This window comes from Malaya genurostris, chromosome 1 (assembly GCF_030247185.1).
Source record: "Malaya genurostris strain Urasoe2022 chromosome 1, Malgen_1.1, whole genome shotgun sequence".
Taxonomy (NCBI): domain Eukaryota; kingdom Metazoa; phylum Arthropoda; class Insecta; order Diptera; family Culicidae; genus Malaya; species Malaya genurostris.
In genome coordinates, this window is record NC_080570.1 from 152,090,010 (window position 1) to 152,112,966 (window position 22,957).

The following is a 22,957-nucleotide window of genomic DNA, read 5'->3' on the forward strand; positions in this document are numbered from 1 at the left end:
TTTTCATCGTCATAATTAAATCAACAATTCGATGCAAAATTGATTTTGTTTCATCATATTTGAAGAAAAATTTCACAAGTGTTCTTTCGGTTTTCCATCTGTTTTTCATTCAATGCATGTGGCCTCAAATTTCCACACTTTTGGACTTGGTAAGAAAACTAATGCATAATTTTCCAAATCCTAAATTGGGAATTGTAGCTTACGGTTGAACCTACACAACGGTAGAAATAACTTGGCTAAAAATCTAGTTGTAATGGATTTTTTCCAATTTCCAACAAGTGTCCGGTTTAGCCCTGGTCTCCCTTATATTATGAAAACTCTTTTCTTTAGATATTTAAGTCAATTATAACTACAAAACCTACCCAAAGTCCTGTGAAAAAAGGCAAGTGTGTCAAAACATACATCCAGCAAGTTAGTTTCAAGTTTCAACGAAGCAATTAAGTTAGAAATTTGTTACCAGAGCAAGCGAGCAAACATGGAACATGGTTTTTTTCTCAATGAAGCAGAAAATTTGTATTCCCTAATTACTTTCCCGTGTGTAACAAACCCTGCTTTCCTACAACATTCGCACAGCATCCATCGTCGCACTTCTTTGGACGGCTCCATTCAACAAACCGAACCGAGTGACGTTACAAGAGTTATGACTTGCTATTTAGCATCGCCCACAGGAACACGCGAGCTGTTATTGTGCCCTCTTCTATTCGTGCTCCGTGACCGAGTCCCTTTACACACACACACATGTATACATGGGTACCGAAAAGCATCGCAGCACCAGTGATGAGGGACTTGTCGAGCCCATAATTGAGGCCGTTCATGAACCACCTGATGCAATACGGCCCACATGTACATGTAGGCTTTGGTAGAACCTTCGACCGCATTGGAGCCTGGGCTGGGCTGGGCTGAGTTGGGCTGGTCGTCTGGTTAATTGCCCCTCGGTATCCGGGTAGGAAACGACGAGGCTTACGTAATGCCGCTCCTGATCCCATCCCGAGCACGCCTTTAGTAAGTTCACCGTCTTAATGGGAGTCCAGCTGGGGCGTGAAAGAAGGGATCCCCATTCAGGAAAGAGTCTTTTAAAACTCGATGGGAAGCACGGATAGAATGCGATTTTACACCGGAGAAGGAAATTACATAAGCACACACGCTTTTGATTTACAATGGATGGGGGTTTATTCAGGACTGTCGAGAGCCAGAGACAGAGACAAGGAGAGACAGAGAGACAGAGAATCCCACAATCCGACACAAGGACGAAGTGTGTTTGCCGTAAATCTGCCGTAAGTCCGCCCCGGTACGGAACGAGGAAGAGTTAATGGAATGTTTATTAAAAGCCGGGCTTGAGTGTTTTTTTTTCTACAGCCAAGGAGGGTTAGCCGAGGATGAAATGAATTTTTCAAACATTGTTTCAAGAAAAATACTAACAATCCGAAAGTGACCGGGAGTGAAATATCTCTTTTTTTTCTTATGCTTATATAACCAGGACTAAAAAAAGAAGATCCGAGAGTTTGAAGTAATGCGGCAGTAAATTGCCTAAAGCTAGTGCTGTCCAACGTGCATGAGTCAAGGACGTTGGCATGTGAGATTGTAATTCACATGTGGGGGAGTGTGAAGTAAAATGATAGATTTAAGAAAAAAAAATCATTTTTCGACTTGTACCGTTTATGAAATTTGTAAACAATGTTGAGCCAAATTTAAGATTTTTTTTATATTTTTTTTGGATCGTCGCGCTTAAACAACGGATTGAACGTTTAAGCTCTCATAACCTTGTAATTCTGGAAACAGAAGTCGAATCCCGATAAAAATCAGTGATTTTGTATAAAAACATAATACCTTTAATTTGAATGTAAGTTCATAAAAATCGTTTGTTTACATCGTCACTTTGAATGAAATTTTTAATATTTATCACCTTACAAAATCGGAGCCGGAAATCGGATCTAGAAGAATTTTAAACCAAATTAAAGTTGTGTGTGAGATAACTTAAAAATTAATTTGTGAAAATCGGCCTTATCTCCAACAAAATCAAAAAATATTAGGGGAGACCGTGACTAGACCGGACATTTTAAATATCTTATAAGACAACAATTATTCCGATCCATGAATTAACTTAGTAAATGCGCTTTCATGTCACAGACAGACGTCTGTTAGCTGGATGACGCTGAATCAATTCAGTTTAGCGTCAATTGTGTTCATGTCAAAATGTTTTCCTTTTCTGAGTATTATCACTGAATCTTTCACGAAATTAATGGAGGACGATGTAAGATTTTTGTGAATGCCACGTTTTTTACCTAAACATTGTTTAAATAGTAATAAGATAGGTCCGTACACAAAGCATTAAAATAAATCGAATCTATAAATAGACCCTGCTGCACATTCACTAGCTTCATCCGAACACATGACAATTTTTGAATGATTTATTCTTAATAAAATGATTTTTGGCGACATACCTTATGATAAAAAATGAACCGCAATTTTCATTTTAAAATTCCCGCGCTTGTCCAATCGGTAAACTTTTATTCTCTCAACGTTGGCAACACTTTTATACACATTCTGTCAAATTTTGTCGCATATCGTACGATTAGCTTTTGTTTGGCGTCTATACAAAGAAGTTGAAAAATTTTCGTGTGGCGATTTTAGATCAGATTAAACAATTTTGTTCGGGAAAATAACTTTGGTTTAAGTCAAAAGTCATTTTGCAAAAAAAAAAATCGTTATAAAATCTTTCGACGATGCAACACAATGAACTAAATAACTCTAGTTGAAACGGATTTGGATGGAATAATTTTGTGAAATTGCTTTCGTTAAAATTACCATCGGTGAAATGACTTTCGGTAAAATGACTTATGGTAAAACGGTTTTCAATCAAACAGATACCGGTACAATGACCATAAATGAAACGTTTTCATTCGAAATGGTTTCCCACGAAACGGCTTTCAATGGAATGGCATTCGACGAAACCGCTACTGATGAAATGATATTTTTTTAAACGATTTCTTGTCGGAAACATTTTTGGTCGAACTGCTTTCGACAAAATGACTTTCGGTGAAACGGCTTTTGGTGAAACAGCTTTCGGTGAAAACGACTTTCGGCGAAATGACTTATGGTGAACGGGTTTCGGTACAATGATCTTGAGAGAAGCGCAGGGCTTGCATATTGAAGCAATGAATATGAACGAAAGGGTTTCACCATCTGTGCTATTCACACACATTCGTATGTTAGGTAGAATTCACAGCGCAACCCAAACCAGGAGAGCTGCTTCGTTCGTTCATTAGTTCATGAATATGCCCGCTTGCTGAGACCTATGCTTCATGAGGTTAGCATTGGATGAATGGTTCTCATATTGTAGATGCCTATGAGGAAACTAGTTTCATAACTTTTAGTTCCGATGAATATTAATTTAAAGAACATTGCTTTTAGTGTTTCTAGGATATATACACAGTGTAAACTGCCAAGAAACAAATTGATCGTTTTGAAAATGGGCTCAAATGCAAAATTTCTGCTATAAAATGTTTAAAGTCTGTTTGAAATGTGATCAAATTTGGTCTTGGAATGCGAACATTATGTTAAAAATGACTTCTGTAAACCCACTTTTTAAAAATAAACCGTAAACATTGCCTATATGACGTTGCTTCGCGTCTTGTAGCACACCGTGAGGCAAGGTCTTCTTTCTCGTACAATACTAACGAGAGTGAACCCTTCATTTCATTACATTGTCATGGATTGCTTAGTTCATGTGTTAACTGAGAATGAGAGCACAGACAATTTACTTGGCAAGGGGAATTGGTCTGCTCAGTAGCATATACTCTCACGCATCCAGTTTCTCTCTAATATAGGTCTCTCATTCAGCTATGTCAAGCAAAGTGTTCACAGCAGATATTTTTTGTTGCTTCGTTCGTTTGAGGATTCACAATACAAGCCCTGGAGAAGCGTCTTTCTTCAAAATAACCTCCTACGAAACGGCTTCCAATGAAACAATTTTTCACGAAAGTGCAATAATTTTTTGTGAATTTAAATGATTTTTGATTGAGCGACTTGTGTTAAAATTCGGCGTAATTGCTGTCGATGAACTAATATTCAATGTATTTACTTTTGATACCAGTACTCGAAACAGTTTTCAATAAAATGCCTTTTGGAGAAATGGTTTTAGACAAACCGACTTACTATACTATCTCTTTTAGAAAGATTATAAATTTTACGTTACAATGAGTTTTGATTAAACATTTTTATTTTTGAGCGAAATGACTATAACTTTTGCGAAATGACTCGACGAAGTAACCCAATGAACTAAATAACGCTTGATGAATGACTTTCGGTGAAATGACTTTCGGAGAAATGATTCATGGAAGAACTGCTTTCAGCTAAATGAGCTACGGTAGAATTATCTTAAGTGAAGCGGTTTTCTTCAAAATGACCTCCTACGAAACGGCTTTCAATGGAATGGCATTCGACGAAACCGCTACTGATGAAATGATATTTTTTTAAACGATTTCTTGTCGGAAACATTTTTGGTCGAACTGCTTTCCACAAAATGACTTTCGGTGAAACGGCTTCTGGTGGAACAGCTTTCGGTGACAACGACTTTCGGCGAAATGACTTATGGCGAACGGGTTTCGGTACAATGATCTTGAGAGAAGCGACTTTCTTCAAAATCACCTTCTACGAAACGGCTTCCAATGAAACAATTTTTCACGAAAGTGCACTGGCTGAAATAATTTTTTGATCGAACGACTTGTGTGAAAAATTACCTTCGGTTAAACGGCGAAATTGCTGTCGATGAACTAATTTTCAATGTATTGACTACCAATATTTCAATGTATCGATACCAGTACTCGAAACAGTTTTCAAGAAAATGCCTTTTGGAGAAATGGTTTTAGACAAACCGACTTTCGATGAAACGACTTTTGACGAAATAATTACTTCTTTTGGTAAAATTATATATTTTATTAATGATTTTTGATTAAACATTTTTATTTTTGAGCGAAATGACTATAACTTTTGGTCGAAATGGCTTCGGCGAAATGACTCGACGAAGTTACCCAATTAACTAAATAACGCTTGATGAATGACTTTCGGTGAAACGACTTTCGGAGAAATGATTCATGGAAGAACTGCTTTCAGCTAAATAAGCTACGGTAGAATAATCTGAAGCGGTTTTCTTCAAAATGACCTCCTACGAAACGGCTTCCAATGGAATGGCATTCGACGAAATGATTTTTCACGAAATTTAAAATAATTTTTGGGAACGAGAATAGCGTGATGGGTAAGGGAATGCCTTTCACGCAGCCCACCTAGGTTCGATTCCCAAGCCCGCACATAAGATCAGAAAGTTTTTCTGATCCGAAGAAACGAATGACCTTAAGGTTAAAACCTCTATAATCAGAAAAAAAAATTTTTTTGATGAAGTGAAATGATGTGGTTAAAATTACTTTCGGTGAAATGGCTTTCGATGAACAAATACCAGCCTTCCAGAACGAACTATCCGTTCTGCGACATGTTTTTTTTTGCGAAATGGCTTTCGTCGACATTAAACATTAAAAACGATACGCGAAATTATTCGTGATGAAACACTTTTCAGATATACGAGTATCGTTGAAATGATGGGTGAGCGAAGTGAAATGGCTTTCGTCGAAATGAAGAATTGTGATAGTGATTTTCATCTTAACTTAACGACTTTTGGAGAAGCGAATTCCGGTTTTCAACAAAATGATTCTAGGTGCAAATATGCAACCATGAGTCTATAGTTTAACTGTAAAAGCAAAATCTCACATTGAAACACAATATTCTCTTTGGGAAACGCCGGAATTCACATTCGCAACCCATAGTTTTCTACTTGAACATCCTTACGGGTTCTTGGAACAATATATTTTATCATTCAAAAACAAATTCGATTTCGGAAACCTCAAAATTTCCTAGAAAGTCGATTTAAAAAAACCCTTATTAATCCACCTAGTGGTGTGATAATGCCTTTCTCTTCTTTCATAACAGTCTCATGAAAATATGTTTCATACTTTTATTAAATAATTTCGGATACTAAATTTGACACCAATTGATTCAGATTGATTCGAGTAGTTCACAAAAGCATGCTTCAGTGTTTATGTCAAACAGTCGGCATCTTTTTGTTTCAACCTAGTGCTTGACATTTGCGTTGCCTATCTGTATGAGAAAAGTGATGCTAATCTAAAAAAAACCCTTTTAGTCCACTTAGTGGAATTTTCTAAATTCGACGTTTCATGCAATTCTAAGACGTTTGGTATCAAAAAAAAAAATTTCGATTTCGGATATTTCATGTACTTCCCCCTATGGTGATTGTTCAAGATCGAAAATTTTCAAACCTTAACCGTCGCACAGTGGTTCGATTCAATAAAAACGTGGACATAAATCAGTAGCTGCCAAACCGTTCTTTTAATGCATATAGTTGCTTTAAGGAAATTTTTTACAAATATATACCGCGTAATTTGATTCTATCCCTAATTGTTCATAGCCTACTTTGACAAAAAATATAACCATAACTTTTTTTTCTGAAGAGATAGAAAATTTTTTTATTTTACAAAGTTTTAGGACTATTGAAAATAACTTACTTTGTTGAATATACCGAAGGTCTAGGTCGCACCGTTTCGGATATACAAAGCGCTTTTATGGCAACCCCCTTCAAATCAGTTTTTTATTCATAACTCTTTTCGAGTTATTTTTTATGCACACTTTGTTTGGAACAATTGAAGAAAATAAAAAATCCCATATTTTGTTGAAGGTAGTACATAGATTTGTTGTTTCCTGGCAAAGTTATACACCATTTTCCCTTTTTTTACCTAAGATAAAACCTTGCATCGAAGCGAAATATGCAACTTTATGCAGCTGATTTTTACAAAATTTATGGGAAAAGATATGCTCAATGCTAAAAAAAAATCTAAGTGGAACTCGATGGAACTTTTTTAGGCCTTTTCAAAGTTAGTTTTAGTCATTGAATTATGACAACCCCCTTAAAATTAGTTTTCTATTCATAACTTGTTTCAAGTTATTTTTTAAACATACTTTATTTGGAATAATAGAAAATATAAAATCCCATAATTTTGTAGAAGGTAATGCATAGGTTTATTCTTTTCTGGAAAAGTTATACATCATTTTACCTATTCTTACCTAGCAAACCTTATACTGAAGCGATATATGCAACTTAATGCAGCAAACTTTCACAATACTAATAGGAAAATATATTCCTAATCCAATTTATTTTCCAATGAGAATATCCTGAGTACTAGTCGTGTGACTAGTACTCATTTTCACTATGTCCATGCTGAAACCATGAATGGTTAAGAAACGGAGGGCGTCACGCGCCTGCTATTTATGTAACTCACTTTTGCAGTGAGCGTAGAGATGTGCAATTCGCTCCTGAGCTCACAGCTCTTTTTTAAAGAACCGCAGCTCACCAGTTCACCGCACTGGTAAGCAGGGATGCCAGATTCACAGATTAATCTGTGTTTCACAGATTTTCAACCTTTCGCACAGATTTTCAACCTTTCGGCACAGATTCTCACAGATTTCTGAAAATAGTCACAGATTTAAACAGATTCTGAAATCGATCACAGATTTTTGAAATTGATCACAGTTTAGCACCAAAACTTACAGAGCGGTAGGAAATAGTGAGAGTTTTTAGATGGTCACAGATTTAAAAAAAATGACCTGGCATCCCTGCTGGTAAGGTGGAAACCAGATACGAGCTGAACGGATCTTCGGTTCTTGAAGAGCGGGTTATAAATGAGAAGAAATGTGTGCATGAGCTTTTGTTCGTTCTTCCAAATGTGCATCTATCCTTCTTTAACAGATTGAATGAGTCGTTGTCAATAAGAAATTTTACCTCTCACTCAGTAGGCTAAGGGACATTCAGGGATGCCACTTTTGCAGATATTCTCAAATATGACATAATAATAATTCACAGGCAAGTTAGTTCGCATAGCATTGTTCTTTGTGCATCAAAGATTTCGATCATGCATATGGAAGAAAAACGGAGTAAGAAAAACGGCGCTCGAAACAAACCTTCAGTTCAATTTTAATGAGCCGATGAGCTGATACATTGATTCAATTCCCTTTAGTGAGCTCGGTTCGGTTCGGAGCTGTTCACCGGTATGAGCTGCTTCGCACATCTCTAAGTGAGCGTTGCACGATCAATATATCATCTTAAAAAACGTGTTGCTTCACGATAACTCAATTTATTTACACGTTTAAAAATTAAATCTTTTCGTAAAGGTTTGTACTTTTACAATACTTTGTTATATTTTGTTCGGAAAACATTTTCCCATTTTTTTAATATGTATTGAACTTTTGAATTTTTCGGATTTTCAATATTTAAAACTAACTTTGAAAAGACCTAAAACATTGCATCGAGTTCCACTTAGATTTTTTCTAATATTGTTAATTGTCAAAAAGTAAACAAAATAATAATCACAACATTTTGTTTAAGCTGCGCGTGCAAGCATGAGCTTGTTTATGCGTATTTATGCGCACTTTGTAGTAGATACTTAGGTAATAGAGGTAGATTCTACGTAGATAAAACCAAAAAAACTATTTTTAAAATTAAGTGAATATATCTCAAAAATATTTTTTTTGCATTATTTATATCTTCAGCAAAAATACTTCAAATGTTTTTTTCTTCGAAATGAGATAGAAAAAAAATTTATGAAAAAAAAATATTTTTTTTCGAAATTGGTACTACCTCCTTAACAAAAATTAAGGTGCCACTTTCAAATGAAGCGTAATATAATCTTGTAAAACTTCTTCGAAAACACGTTAGCTCTTAAAAATCAGTGAAAGTCAGTACAGACTTTTGACCGTCTTTTTCCAGTTTTGGACCACTGTGCGTCGGGCAGCACCTCTTACCCAAATCTGATTCGGCTCAAATTTTGTATGGGGACTTTTTTTTCGAAGTGCTAAAACTTTTGAGTACCACCGCCTTACAAAACTAGGGGGGATCCCAAAATATTCGCACCCTTATATATATTAGAGCGGTACAAAACAACGTTTTTTGTCGGTTACGTAACTTATACCATCATATCTCCGGAACCAGAAGTCGCAGTCATTTGATCTTCGAACTTCATCAAATGCTCAACAGTAGCTTTCAAATGAGCCTAAGATTGTTGAAATCGGTTTAGTCATCTCTGAGAAAATTGAGCACGTTAAAATAGCTTCGAAAAGTGCACACACACACACACACACACACACACACACACACACACACACACACACACACACACACACACACACACACACACACACACACACACACACACACACACACACAGAGAGAGAGAGAGAGAGAGAGAGAGAGAGAGAGAGAGAGAGAGAGAGAGAGATTTTCGAACTCGTCGAAATGAGTCGAATGGTATATAACACTATGGGTCTCCGATGCTCCGTTCGAAAGTCGGTTTTTCCAGTAATTCTAATACCTTTCAATAGAGAAAGGTAAAAATCTTAGATGAGACTAGATCTCAACTTTTCACGCAATTCTTAATTCCTGAGACTTTTGGCATCTGGAAATCTCACGTACCCAAGCACTACAGCTTAACAAAATTAGAGATGGCCCTAAAATATTTGCACCCTAGTAAACATCTCGTTCCAATAAAAATTGTTGTTCCGCAGGGTACTAATATAGGACCATTGTTGTTCCTCTTGTATATAAATGATACAGGTAGTACCATATTCAAGACTAGACTACGGTACTTTTTTTAGACAGAGATTAAACGAAATTTGTATATTGTTATCGTTATTTATGTGTGTATAAATATAGTTAAACTTCAACAGTTTTTTCTTATTATCAGTTAGTTTTAGTATTCATTGTGGATCCCTTAAAAAAGATTCAATTCCACTGGGAGTAAATAGTTTTTTTTAAAGATAATATATCCTTCTCCGCCGGTTAAGAGCAGGGGTTTCTTTATAGAGCTTTTTGGTGTGGGGGAGTGTGATAGGCAAATTGAAAAAAAAATTGGACAAAAAAACAAACTCAAAAAGTTTAGTGCAGTTTACTTGAACAGAAAAAAAACAAGTTTAAAAAATAAGATGAACCTAAAAACCTGGGACGCACTGTTTTCTGAGGATTCGGAACCGTGAGTCCAACGTTCAAATTATAGAGTTCGGAAAAAGTTCATTTTTTGCTTTTCGAAGATCCGGCCAGAAGTCAAATTGGTCTCCATCCGTGCAAAATCATTCGCGAATTTTATCGGTTGACAATGAGTCAGACAGAGAGAGAGAGAGAGAATGAGAGTAAGCTAATCGAATCAATCTATACCTGACAAGTTACTACGTAAAGCTACTGTATGTTCTAACGGAGTCTAATCTGTTGAACATTCAACGCAGAATACATCAAGAAACCGATAGCCATGATGGCGGCACCCAACGCGGATATCGGGAATCAGTTCCGGCTAGAACTGGCATGTTTTGTAACATGTCTTCGATGAAGGTACGCGCGATAACGATTATCAGCGGAAAGGGAGTTTGATAGAATGAAACAAAAAAAAAGAAAACAACAACAACAGAACAATTCACAGCACTCCAATCAGATTCCATTATCGATTATCACGCCGGTTTTTTTTTGCAATTTAATAAGCAGTTCTCGGACTCGTAGGTGTTTTGGTGGCAGCACTCTTCGGTGACACTCAAAAGCGAAAGCGGCAGTTTGGCGACAAGAAATGTCACTTGCTCGCGCGGCGTGTTCAAATTTCGGATGTCTGCAAATGAAATGTTTCATTTTTATCGATATTCCGATAGCAAGTAGCATGACTTTTTCGGGCATGTTATCGGATGGAATTGATTTTTATTTTTTGTTTCGAGTGATAAGACTTCGATACCGAACCAGTTTCGGTCTAAATGTTGAATGTTTCCGATTAGTACGTAATCAAAGGTGACTCGCCATGGCTGCAACAAGTGCCGTTGTTTGGTTGTTTCTGCTGCTAGGAACAACCAACCATTTCCTAGTGGCGACGACGTCGGCGATGGAAAATCCTAGCGAATTCTACACGTCCGTGGTGAACATGGAACATCTGTTGGACAGCGAACAGGCCATCCTGAAGAGGTTGGACAAATATATTCGGTTGTCGGAGGAGAAAATAAAGTTCCTGAAAAAGCAACTCGCCAAACTGGAGAGTGACGTCGAAGGTGCCTCGAAGAACCGGATCTCCTTCCTATCGAATCCGATCAATGCATTCCTGATGACGAAACGGTTGGTGACGGATTACGGAAAGATCGATGAATTCATGAAGATGGACGTGGGTGTGTCGTTGATTGATAACTCAACGATGCTACCGACGTACGACGACTACTGGGGTGTCGCGGAAGCACTGGGAAATCTCCAGCACGTCTATCAGCTCGATACGGCCGAATTGGTTACGGGCCGAGTTCGTGGTAAGATCACCGGGCGGGAATTGACAGCCGATGAGTGTTTTCGGGTTGGTTCGGCGATGGGTCTAGCGAAACAGTTCAAGTACTCGATTTTGTGGCTGGAGGAATCGCTTCGACGATGGGAATGGGAAGATTCGCCGGGAATTAGCAAGTCGGAAATTCTGGATTTCCTATCCTACTCACTGGCCGAGGATGGTCACTATGAGGAGGCACTGAAGCGAACGAATGAACTGCTTAAAATTGTACCTGATCATGCCAATGGTCTAAATAAGAAGAAAGTTGTGGAAGAATGGCTGGAACACGTCAAACTGCACGGACCAAAACCGAGCACCGACGTCGATCGAGGATTGTACGAGGCCCTGTGTCGAGGAGATCACCAAAGACCGATCGCTGATTGGTCCAAGATGCGTTGCCGGTACGAGTTCGGCAGGACTCCCTTCCTTCGGATTGCTCCGTTCAAACTGGAAGAGGTAAGCTTCGACCCGCTGATTGAAGTTTACCACGACGTGTTGTCCGACAAGGAAATCGAGAAACTGTTGTCATTGGGTAGACCGAAAATTAGACGATCGATGGTCGGTGAGAACAGTAACAAGGAAGTGTCAAAGTCCCGAACGAGTCAGAACGGTTGGCTGGATGACGGTGAACATCCGTTGGTGCGAACGGTGACCCTTCGGACGATGGACATCAGTGGTTTGGATGATAAAGGATTCGAGTCACTGCAGATTAACAACTACGGTATCGGAGGTCACTATCTTCCGCACTACGACTGGACACGACCGGATGGTGACAAACCAGTGTACGAGGAATTGGGTTTAGGAAATCGAATCGGCACGGTGATGTATTATGTGAGTGTAGAAATTCAACGTCCGATGCGTGGATTGATGATCGATTAAATCTTTTCCTGAATTGTAGCTTAGTGATGTCGAACAAGGAGGAGCAACCGTTTTCCCTCTGCTTGGAGTGGGTGTGTTCCCGAAGCGAGGATCGGCCATTTTCTGGTACAACCTACATCACAACGGAACCGGAGACGAGCGAACGCTGCACGGTGCCTGTCCGGTTCTGATCGGTTCCAAATGGGGTATGTGAAACTAATCGAATCGTGGCACGACATCGATTTATTTTTATTTTTTCTTTGTTTTAGTCGCCAACAAATGGATTCACGAATACCATCAGGAGTTCCGGAGACCTTGTGAATTGCAAGCGGAAAAAATATAGCAAATATATAACACATGAGATACGGTTTTTTGTCTATAAACTGAATGCCTAAACTGACCGTCTTAAATAACATGCACCAATATGTCTTCCTCATAGTAGTCAATTAAAAATACCAAAGGCTTATTACCATCAACCAATCAATAGTCGTAAGCCTTCGTATTTCTATGCATTGGTTTTGCATGATACGCTTTGTGCGGTGATTATTTCAATTCATGCGTTTGGAATTTTGCGGCGCCTTATTTTGGCACTGAATTTTACCTTAATGCTCGTTCATACCAAACATATTTGAAAACTTAAACTTTGAGTTATTTTCTGATATCCCATACTACTGAAAATTTTATCATAAATTTCTGAACATATTTCCGATGGTGTGGAGAAGGAATTATGTTTATTTAAAAGATATTTTTATTCAGGCCTATTTGCATACAAGCTTTTACATGGCCGATTGAGCCGATTTTTTAAATAAAAGATTTTTTTGAATTGGATCTCGTTGTCACCCTTTTTCTAGAGGGAGAGGAGCTTCCATTTCCCTCCTGTGAGGATTGAGGGGCACTTTGTTCGTGGCTCGTCTCGTCATCCATTGCTGCATCGGTGGTATTGTTGTTGGTTTCCGCCTTCTTTTCGTTTTCCTCATTGGTCGCAGTCGCAGAGTTCGTTGCTAGTTGCTGTAGTTGCGCCTGATTGTACATTGATTGCAGTTGCTGGGTTGGTTGGAGGGTGAGTTGTTAACTGCAGCTGGTGTATTTTGTTCTATAGAGGATACTGATGGTTTCGTTGAAGGGGATGCTTCATTGTTGTTGATGGCTGTCACAGGTGTACTAGGGTTGCTTGGGGTTGATGTGAAGAAAGCACCGTTGTTCTTTGGTGTAGTTGTCTCCTTGTCCAGTTTATCACATGGCTTACCGTAGTGAACAGCTTTTTGGCAATATTGACATGTGGCCATCTGATTGTCATAGGTAACAAGTGATTTGCACGGAATTCTTGTATCTTGACCGAAAGTCACATAAGAATGTACACTGGAATCTTTTATGCGAATTTACGTACCGCATAAAAAAAAATCGCATAACTCTGAAAATTCGCATAAAAAAAAACCGCAAAACTCTGAAACTTTCAAGATGCATTTGCTCCTTAAGCAAACCTTCAAGTTCTCGTATCGAAGGTCGAATTTTGCACTGCCTGAAGTCAACAACAATTGTATTCTTTCGTGTCGGCGGTAGCTTTTGTTCGTTTGATTCACTCATTTCGAGGTCTATTGTTCACTACTGAAAAATGTGTTGTACTAGTGATTTTCTCAAACTCAGTCCAGCAAAAAACTTCAAATCGAGCCCTACACTGGAAAAAAAATCGATTTTAAAATAGTAGTTAATTTAGAAAAAAAACACCATTTTGATTTTAATGAAATTTTGTCCCAAGAGAGGAAATGGACACTCTTGAAGACAGCAAAAATTCTGATAGGTATATAAATAAGCTTTCTCCGTTTTCTAACAGATGGCGTAGCTTGATATTTATGTCAGTCCGTACCTTTCCAAATATGTATTGGAAAGGTCGAACAGTTTCAGAATCAGTATGTGTCAGGCGCGAAACCAGAACATTTTTTCGGAGAGGGTTTCAGGACAAGATAATTAGTTTCCGTTCCATAATTACATACATTTTTTTTTTGGATAAGATAGAAATATTTTTCATTCTATAACTGACTTAAATATGACGAGTTTCGCGCTAAATCATATTTACAGTTGACAAAAATTTCTCAGATTTGAATGAAACCCTCTAGACATGTAGACTTTGGTGGTCCTAAAATGTCACATTGCATACTTCATATACTCAAAATTTATCTGGACTGTCTTTTGAAAAGGGTCAAACTTTTTTTTAGACTTTTTTGTTCAAATAGTCGACGAAAATTGACAAAGCCTACAAAAAAATATCATGCCATTGATTTTCACAAAATCAGTCAAATTTTCCAATGAAAATATTGAAAAACTTCCATATCGAAAAAAAAAATTGAAAAGATTGACTTTAAAAAATTTAAAATCAATTTACATAAAAAAAATTTTACAGTGTCTTTTTATCGGAAACTTAATCTAAACAAAAAGCCATAATGATCCAAAAATATCAATTTGTGAGAAGATTTCCCAGAATACTGGTTACCCGATATTTGCAAAAAATAATCAATAATGGACAAGAAAAAGTTTTAGGTGGGAACACCCTTTTTCCTTAAATCTGCCCACCTTACAATACATGGACGGTTGGAAGGGACCATAATGGCCTACCTTGGGACAAAGTTTTATTGAATTCGAACGTGATGTTTTTTTTTAATTTTGAAAACCGATCTTGTTTTCAGTGTAGAATTCGAATAGAGAAATTTCGGACAAAATTGTATTCGGAATTGGCAGCACATAGACTTTACCACAAAAAGCCACTTTGCTCACGTTATTTTTCCAAAATTGATGAAAACAACTAGACAATTTTACCAATGTTTTGCAAATTATTGGAATAGAAAAATGAAAAATCATACAAAAAAATTGTTGTACTGGTGATGTTCTCAAAACAAGTCTAATTCTCGAATGAAAATAATGAAAATATTACTAATCAAATTTTACACTAAAAAAAAAAATTATTTTAAAAATTTAAAGTCAAATAAAAAAAACGCCATTCTTTATTTGAATGATTTTTTTTCCAAACATAGATAATTATGTTCCCTAATAACCTAAAACTAAAACTTTTTCTGACAATTATACTTTCCAGTTCGGTTTCACATCTCATCCAAGTCAGTCGATAAACCAAAACCGCTTACGTTCGGGACAGAAGAAGCAAAGTATAGTATTGTGTAGTGAACAATAGAACGATCTCGAAATGAGTGAACCAAACGAACAAAAGCTACCGCCGACACGAAAGAATACAATTGTTGTTGACTTCAGGCAGTGCAAAATTCGACCTTCGATACGAGAACTTGAAGGTTTGCTTAAGGAGCAAATGCATCTTGACATTAAACGTGTGCATTTACTTCAATGCAATAAGACAAATAATGTTGTTTACATCCAGTTTTATAAAGAATTGGATGCAATTCAATTCGCAAAAGACAGTAACAATGTGCACTATGTGGAGCACGAGAACATTAAGTACAACATTCCAGTATATATGGAAGATAGTGCTATAGAAGTGCGTGTGCATGATCTTCCCTCAAGCGTCATCGATCATTATATTCGCAAAACCATGTCCCAATACGGAGAGATTCTCTCTATCGAAAAAGAAAAGTGGAAGAATTTGGTATTCTATTCTATTCGCTTGAGGAGGCCTATACCTTCTTATGTGACTTTCGGTCAGGATACAAGAATCCCGTGCAAATCACTTGTTACCTATGACAATCAGATGGCCACATGTCAATATTGCCAAAAAGCTTTTCACTACGGTAAGCCATGTGATAAACCGGACAAGGAGACAACTATACCAAAGGACAACGGTGCTTCCTTTACACCAACCCCAAGCAACCCCAGTACACCTGTGACAGCCACCAACTACAATGAAGCATCCCTTTCAACGAATCCATCATCATCCCCTATAGAACAAAGTACACCAGCTGCAGTTAACAACTTACCCTCCAACCAACCAGCAACTGCAACCAATGTACAACAAGGCGCAACTACAGCAACTAGCAACGAGATCAACAACAATACCCCGGCAATGGATGGCGAGACGAACCACGAACAAAGTGCCCCTCAATCCTCGCAGGAGGAAAATGGAAGCTCCTCTCCCCCTAGAAAAAGGGTGACAACGAGATCCAATACAAAAAAAAATTTTATCTGAAAACTCAGCTAAATCGGCTTGTACGCAAATAGGCCTGAATAAATTATCTTTTAAATAAAAAAAATATACTTTCTGTAAATATCGGGCAACTAGCAACGGTGAAATTTCCTCCCAATTTTAATGGAATCTTAAATGCTTATGACTTTCAGGTCAGTTTAGTTTTGAATAAAAAGATACCGGATAAAAACTCAGTTTGGACAAGAAATAGTTTTTGTTCGAAAAACTTTTTTTTCTTGAATGTACGTACGATCGGTTGATAGAGAACTTAATCACCAATCTTGGGACAAAATTTTATCAAAATCAATAACGGGTTTGTTTTGTAAATCGATTTAAAATTTTAAATAATTTTTTTTCAGTGTAGGACTCGATGAGGATTTGTTTCAGCTCTTTGAAAAAATAGGTTAAAAATGTTTAGCTCTTTTCAAAACATAGTCTGGATCAATTTTGGAAAAAAAACAAAGTATGCAAAGTGACTTTTTGACCCAAAGTTTACACACTCATAAAGTTTTATTCAAATCAGAGACGGTGCTGCCAACATTTGTTCGCGTTGGCCTGAAATACGTCATACGAGGTCTGTTCAAAAAGTTCCCGGAATTTTTTAATTGCGCGCGTCTGGAGAGTCCGGTGGTCAAAAATTTTGTTTTATTGTGTTGGTACATATGTCCCTAATGTATGGTGAAATTTTCAGCTGTATTCATTGTTTACATTCTGTCTTGTAGCGGCTGGTGTAGACGTGTTTTTTTGAGCTCGGCGATTTTTGTTAGTTTAAACAATGGAAGAATTGAAGAGTCAAAGAATTTGTATTAAATTTTGCGTGAAAAATGAAATAAAGTGTAACCAAGTGTGCGAAATGTTACAGAGAGCCTACGGTGAGTCTGCTATGAAAAAAAAACAAGTGTTTACGAGTGGTATAAGCGTTTCCAAGATGGCCGCGAAGACGTTGAAGACGACGAACGCTCCGGTCGACCCAGCACGTCAATAATCGATGAAAATGTGGGAAAAGTGGAAAAAATGATTATGGATGATCGCCGAATCACTATTAGAGAAGTTGCTGATGAAGTTGGCATATCAGTTGGCTCATGCCATCATATTTTTTCAAATGTTTTGGGCATGAAACGAGTGGCAGCAAAATTCGTTCCAAAACTACTGAATTTTGATCAAAAAAACAAACGCATTACAAGACTTTACTCATGCCCCAACCTCCTTATTCACCAGATATCGCTCCGTGTGATTTTTTCCTGTTCCCAAAGTTGAAGAGACCCATGAAAGGACAGCGTTTTTCATCGATTGAAGAGATAAAGGCAGAATCGCTGAGAGTGCTACAGAGCATTACAAAAAGTGACTATCAGGGGTGTTTCGAAGACTGGAAAAAACGCTGGCATAAGTGTATTATATCTAGGGGGGATTACTTTGAAGGGGACCATATAGATGTAGACGAATAAATAAATATTTTTTTAGAAAAATGAGAATTCCGGGTACTTTTTGAACAGACCTCGTATGTATATAGAGAAGAGTTTCCATAACATAATTATTTTTTTTAAGTTTCAGGAGGGATTTGAACCCTAAATTGCCCTCGGCATCATAAAGCTAAAGCAGTGTGCCTTGTATTAAATACAATTTTGAATGAAAAATATTTTAAAATCGATTTTTTTCAGTGTAGGATTAGATAAAACCAATAGCACCAATGGAACTTTCGGGACATGTGAACTTTGTCATAGAAAGGCATTTTGCATACGGTGTATTTCCAAAATTGACGAAGAATCTCTTTTAAAAAGGATCCAACTTTATTGTCAATTTTGTCAAATGGTTGTAGTCGAACGATGGTACATCCAACAAAAATGTGTATACAAATACTGAAAAAAATCCTACACTGGAAAAAAAGATTTTAAAAAATTTTTTAAGTCGATTTACAAAAAAAAAACAATATTTTTGAATTTAATGGAATTTTGTTTCAAGAATTCATGTTCTTTAGCAACCGTTCATACACAACAAATTGGCACTAATAAAGGGAAAACAGTTTTTCAAAAAACGACTGACTTTTTTTCTGAGTATCTTTTTCATGGAAAACTAAACTAAACTGAGAGTCAAAATCATCCGAGAATTTAATGACGCTCAATTTGTAGGGAGATTTCACCCCACAGTTGCAAAAAGTATCAGTGCAGTACAAGAAAAAATTTTCCTTGCATGTTCCCATCTTGCAATTTAAGGAGAAGAGAACTAGTATAATAGTTTTGAATAGTCACCATTTTAGCACCATTTCCTGCCAATCTCATCTTCAAATGCGAAATCCGATGATGCGAAAGAAATCATGTGACTTTTAGATTTCAGTGTGGAAGTAAGCTTCCTGTGTTTGCCAAAAGATGACACCACCGGTAGGATTACGGGCAGAAATATACGATTTTTGGAGTCAAATTAAACGATCAATTAAATCCGGATAGGTGATGGATTTCAGCCGTTTTTTTTAAATAGGAAATGGAGCATTCAAGTGAAGACGACCTAGGACTAAGTGAGCAAATTTCTGAAAATAATTTACGTAACCGTAGCTTTAAATTTCGAATGCAAACCTTTTAAGAAACACTCTCGAGCAATGTCCGGTAATTCGACTGACTATTTTCCGTCTTTAATCTTCGGGGGATTCTCCAGAAGGGCGCACCACTCAACGCATGTTGACAAAAAACATCGTCGTCATCAGGTCGAAGTTGATGTTCGATTTTCGATAACCGAAATCAAACTGGGTTTTTCTCGTCGATCTTAAATTAGCGTTGTGAGTTCCCTTTATCGCTGAATTAATTTATTGTTCTGGAGATTAGAATGCAATGTCGCATGGCTTATCTGAGGCGACCGGTACCGTTTGGGGCCCAATCAGTACATTCAGTACTAAAACGACAATGGCAGCAAGTCGTCGCGTCGTCACGTTGCTGGTTCTGCTAGGGGCAACCCTTCAGAAGGCGAAAGCGGAAGAAAAACCCGGTGAATTCTACTCGTCCTTGCTGAGCATGGAACATTTGTTGGACAGCGAGAAAACGATCCTAAAACGACTGGAACAGTTCATTCGATTGTCGGAGCAGAAAATAGAGTTCCTAAAAGGGCAGCTAGCAAAGTTGGAAAGTGACATCGAAGATACTTCGAAGAACCGGATTGCATTTCTATCGAATCCAATCAATGCATTTCTGATGATGAAACGCCTTGTGGTAGACTATGCCCGAATGGATGAATACATGCAGTCGAATGTGGGCGTGTCGTTGATTGATAATTCAACTATCCTACCGGCCTATGAAGACTACATGGGAGTGGCAGATGCAATTGCCAATCTTCAGCACGTCTATCAGCTCGATACAGTCGAGCTGGCTGCCGGAATAATTCGTGGCCAGTCCACTGTCAGAGAGTTGACAGCCGATGAATGTTTCAGTATCGGTGCGGTCATGGGTCAAGTGAAACAATTCAAGTATTCTGCTTTTTGGTTAGAGGAAGGACTTCGACGATGGGACCTGGAAGAGAAGCCTGTGGTAAGTAAGCAGGAAATTTTGAATGTTTTGTCCTACTCCCTGGCAGAGGAAGGTCACTATGAGGAAGCAATGAAACGAACGGATCAATTGCTTGAAATGATCCCGAATGATGTTGGCGCTCTTCAGAAAAAGGAAGTTCTAGAACAATGGCTGCAGTACGTTGAAGAGCATGGACCAAAGCCGAGTACCGACGTCGATCGAGGATTGTATGGGGCACTATGCCGGGGAGAGCACCAAAGACCGGTCGCTGACTGGTCCATGTTGCGATGCCGGTACGAATCCAGCAAGACTCCTTTTATTCGGATTGCTCCGTTCAAACTGGAAGAGGTAAGCTTCGACCCGCTGATTGAAGTTTACCACGATGTGTTGTCCGAAGAGGAGATCGAAAATTTACTGTATTGGGCAAAGCCTAAAATTAGGCGCTCGAAGCTGGGCATGAAAGAAGAAGTGTCAAACTCAAGAATTAGTCAAAACGGTTGGTTGCGTGACGGTGACCAGCCTCTAGTAAGGACAGTGACCCTTCGAACGATGGACATCAGTGGTTTGGACGATAAAGGCTTTGAGGCGTTGCAGATCAACAACTACGGCATCGGAGGTCATTACCTACCGCACTATGACTGGGCACGACAGGATGGCGATGTTCCGCCGTTTGAGAAAATTGGATTAGGAAATCGAATCGGCACGGTGATGTATTATGTTAGTGTAGAAATCGACGCCCGATGCATGGAGTGATCCCTTGAACTCTTCTTCTGAATTGTAGTTGAGTGACGTCGAACAAGGAGGAGCAACCGTTTTCCCTGTACTTGGAGTTGGTGTGTTCCCGAAGCGAGGATCGGCCATTTTCTGGTACAACCTACATCATAACGGAACCGGGGACAGAAGAACGCTGCACGGGGCCTGTCCGGTATTGCTCGGATCCAAGTGGGGTATGTGACCGGGTTTAAATTGGGAGACATGATCAATACAAATAAAAATTTTCTATATTCTAGTTGCCAATAAATGGATCCACGAATACCACCAGGAGTTCAGACGACCTTGTGAACTACATTCCGGAATACAGGAACAAATAAATGACACATGAGACACAATACGAATCTATTTCGATGAACTTTACTCACTAAGTAGCAGTATCTGGATATTAAAAAACAGTCTATTTTTTCGTTTGCTGCAACCTTTCCTGGTGGAAGGTGTTCAGCCCTCTTGTCTCAAATAATTTCCCCTTTTCATGTATTTACAATCGGTTCAACCCGCCACGTTTGGCCTAAGACTATTTCAAATTTCGTCGTGCACAGCCTACTATAAATTTCTTCCAGTTGAGTGGAGAAATCTTCCTCAATCCTCTTCTCATTCAAGCGGTGCACGTTAATGACGATGAAGTTGAAGAAAAGTTCCTCTCAGTTTCGAAGAGTTTCCGCTTAACTGGAGCCCAAAACTTCTCTATTGGACCAAGTCAAGGAAGGTTTGATGAATTGGTTATTTTTTTTGGTATATATTTGAGCTATGGTACCTTACATCTGTTCAGTACGAAATTCGTATAGTGACAAAATGCCAAATCAAGCCAAACGTGGCTTCTGATTAATGGTAACGACTGCATTCGCAGACTTTCTCTTTCGTACACAGTACAACTTTTAGATTTTCGATCACAACTACATATGGCTTGCCAAATCAAATTCTTCTTCGGGAATTCGAACACCCTCTTTGTCCGGAAATGTTCGCCATAGCGTTCCTTCGCATTGCGGTATAAAAAACCTAACCCGGAACTATTTGAAGTCTTCGAGCACGTATATGTTGTAGTGCATTATGTGTCAGGATAATTCGGCGAACGCCATTTCGCCGAAAGCCGTTTCACTGAAAGAGACAATTCGCAGAAAGGGTTATTTCACTGAATCGTACAATTTTCTTAACATCGTAATTGGAAATAATTTCAAATAAAGAAAAATGAAAGATGATAGTGTTTACACCCGTTTTGTTGACCTCCAATTGTATTTCTGAAATATCTCATATTTAAAACAACGGGTAATTTCATTTCCACGCATTTATTTCAGAAAAAATATTCTTTTGGTTAATTTTTGTAGGTTGATTCCTGATTTCGAGAACGAGAAATGTTGACTTTATCAGCTACTGTTTCGCTAATGTTCGCGATACTTTTCGTTTACTTAATGCGAATGAAAAAATATCTAATTCGGTTTTGCCACATCGTATGCTGTCCAACCGTCGCTACCGCTCGTTTGGATCTGACTAAAGCAAAGAAACCTAACTTAAAAGATTAACATTCCTCTAAGATTCCCTAATGGTCCTACGCTATTCTGGTCAGATTTAGCCTCGTGTCATTACTCGAAAGTTGTCGGCTAATGAGATCAACTTGGTGCCGAAGAACTTCTATACCCGGAACGGCCAATTCAAAAATATTGGGCCATCAGGAAGCTGACGCTTCAGAAACATCCTGGGGAAGGATAATTGGAGGAAGATATAATGACAAAATGGAAAAATGTTGGTCTAAGCGTTGTACAACACCCGATGAGTATTGTTGAAAGGAAGGTTCGTGCATTTGATTATGGTACTAAAATTGAATAAATCGATCATGGAAAAAGTTACATAATATTGTTGATTTGATTTCCTAAACGTTTGAAGAATGCCTGAATTTCACCGAATATATTCTGATTATGCAATTTGATCTCGTACACTTTTTAGGATCTAAAAGGTGTCTTGGGCTACACGCTTCTCTAGTTAGGCGGCGTGCCTGTAAATATTGATCGCTATCGACAGCAAATGATGAAATTGCTTGGAAAACGACCAACATTCTCCAGAAGACAAGAGAAGGTAAAGTTGCAGCACGACAACGCCTCAACACACACTACTAAAGCGTTCAAAAATATCAAATTCCGAGCTCACATACGAACATTAGCCTCAAATGTCATACTCCCCCAACTTGGCCCCTTCCGACTGTCATACGATTCTATCGATTTTTCACAAACTTCCTGAGCAGCACTTCTCTGTAGAGAAGATCGGATAAGCTTTCTATTTTACGAGAACCAGACCCGATCGAAAATAAAAAACCT

The 22,957-nt window shown here is 38.2% G+C and overlaps 3 protein-coding genes across 3 annotated transcripts in view; 2 read left to right on the plus strand and 1 right to left on the minus strand.

The window, feature by feature from the left end:
• LOC131426201 (J domain-containing protein) overlaps positions 1–22,957 on the minus strand; it is a 111,806-nt gene that overhangs the window by 16,247 nt on the left and 72,602 nt on the right. The gene's annotated exons all lie outside the window — the stretch shown is intronic.
• LOC131426200 (prolyl 4-hydroxylase subunit alpha-1-like) lies at positions 10,859–12,660 on the plus strand. The gene is made up of 3 exons (XM_058588749.1): positions 10,859–12,221; positions 12,289–12,454; positions 12,518–12,660. Exons 1-3 carry the CDS (start codon positions 10,890–10,892, stop codon positions 12,589–12,591), a joined length of 1,572 nt encoding a protein of 523 aa, XP_058444732.1. The 5' UTR covers positions 10,859–10,889; the 3' UTR covers positions 12,592–12,660.
• LOC131426199 (prolyl 4-hydroxylase subunit alpha-1-like) lies at positions 18,395–20,988 on the plus strand. The gene is made up of 3 exons (XM_058588748.1): positions 18,395–20,594; positions 20,659–20,824; positions 20,888–20,988. The coding sequence occupies exons 1-3, from the start codon at positions 19,209–19,211 to the stop codon at positions 20,977–20,979; spliced, it is 1,644 nt and encodes a 547-aa protein (XP_058444731.1). The 5' UTR covers positions 18,395–19,208; the 3' UTR covers positions 20,980–20,988.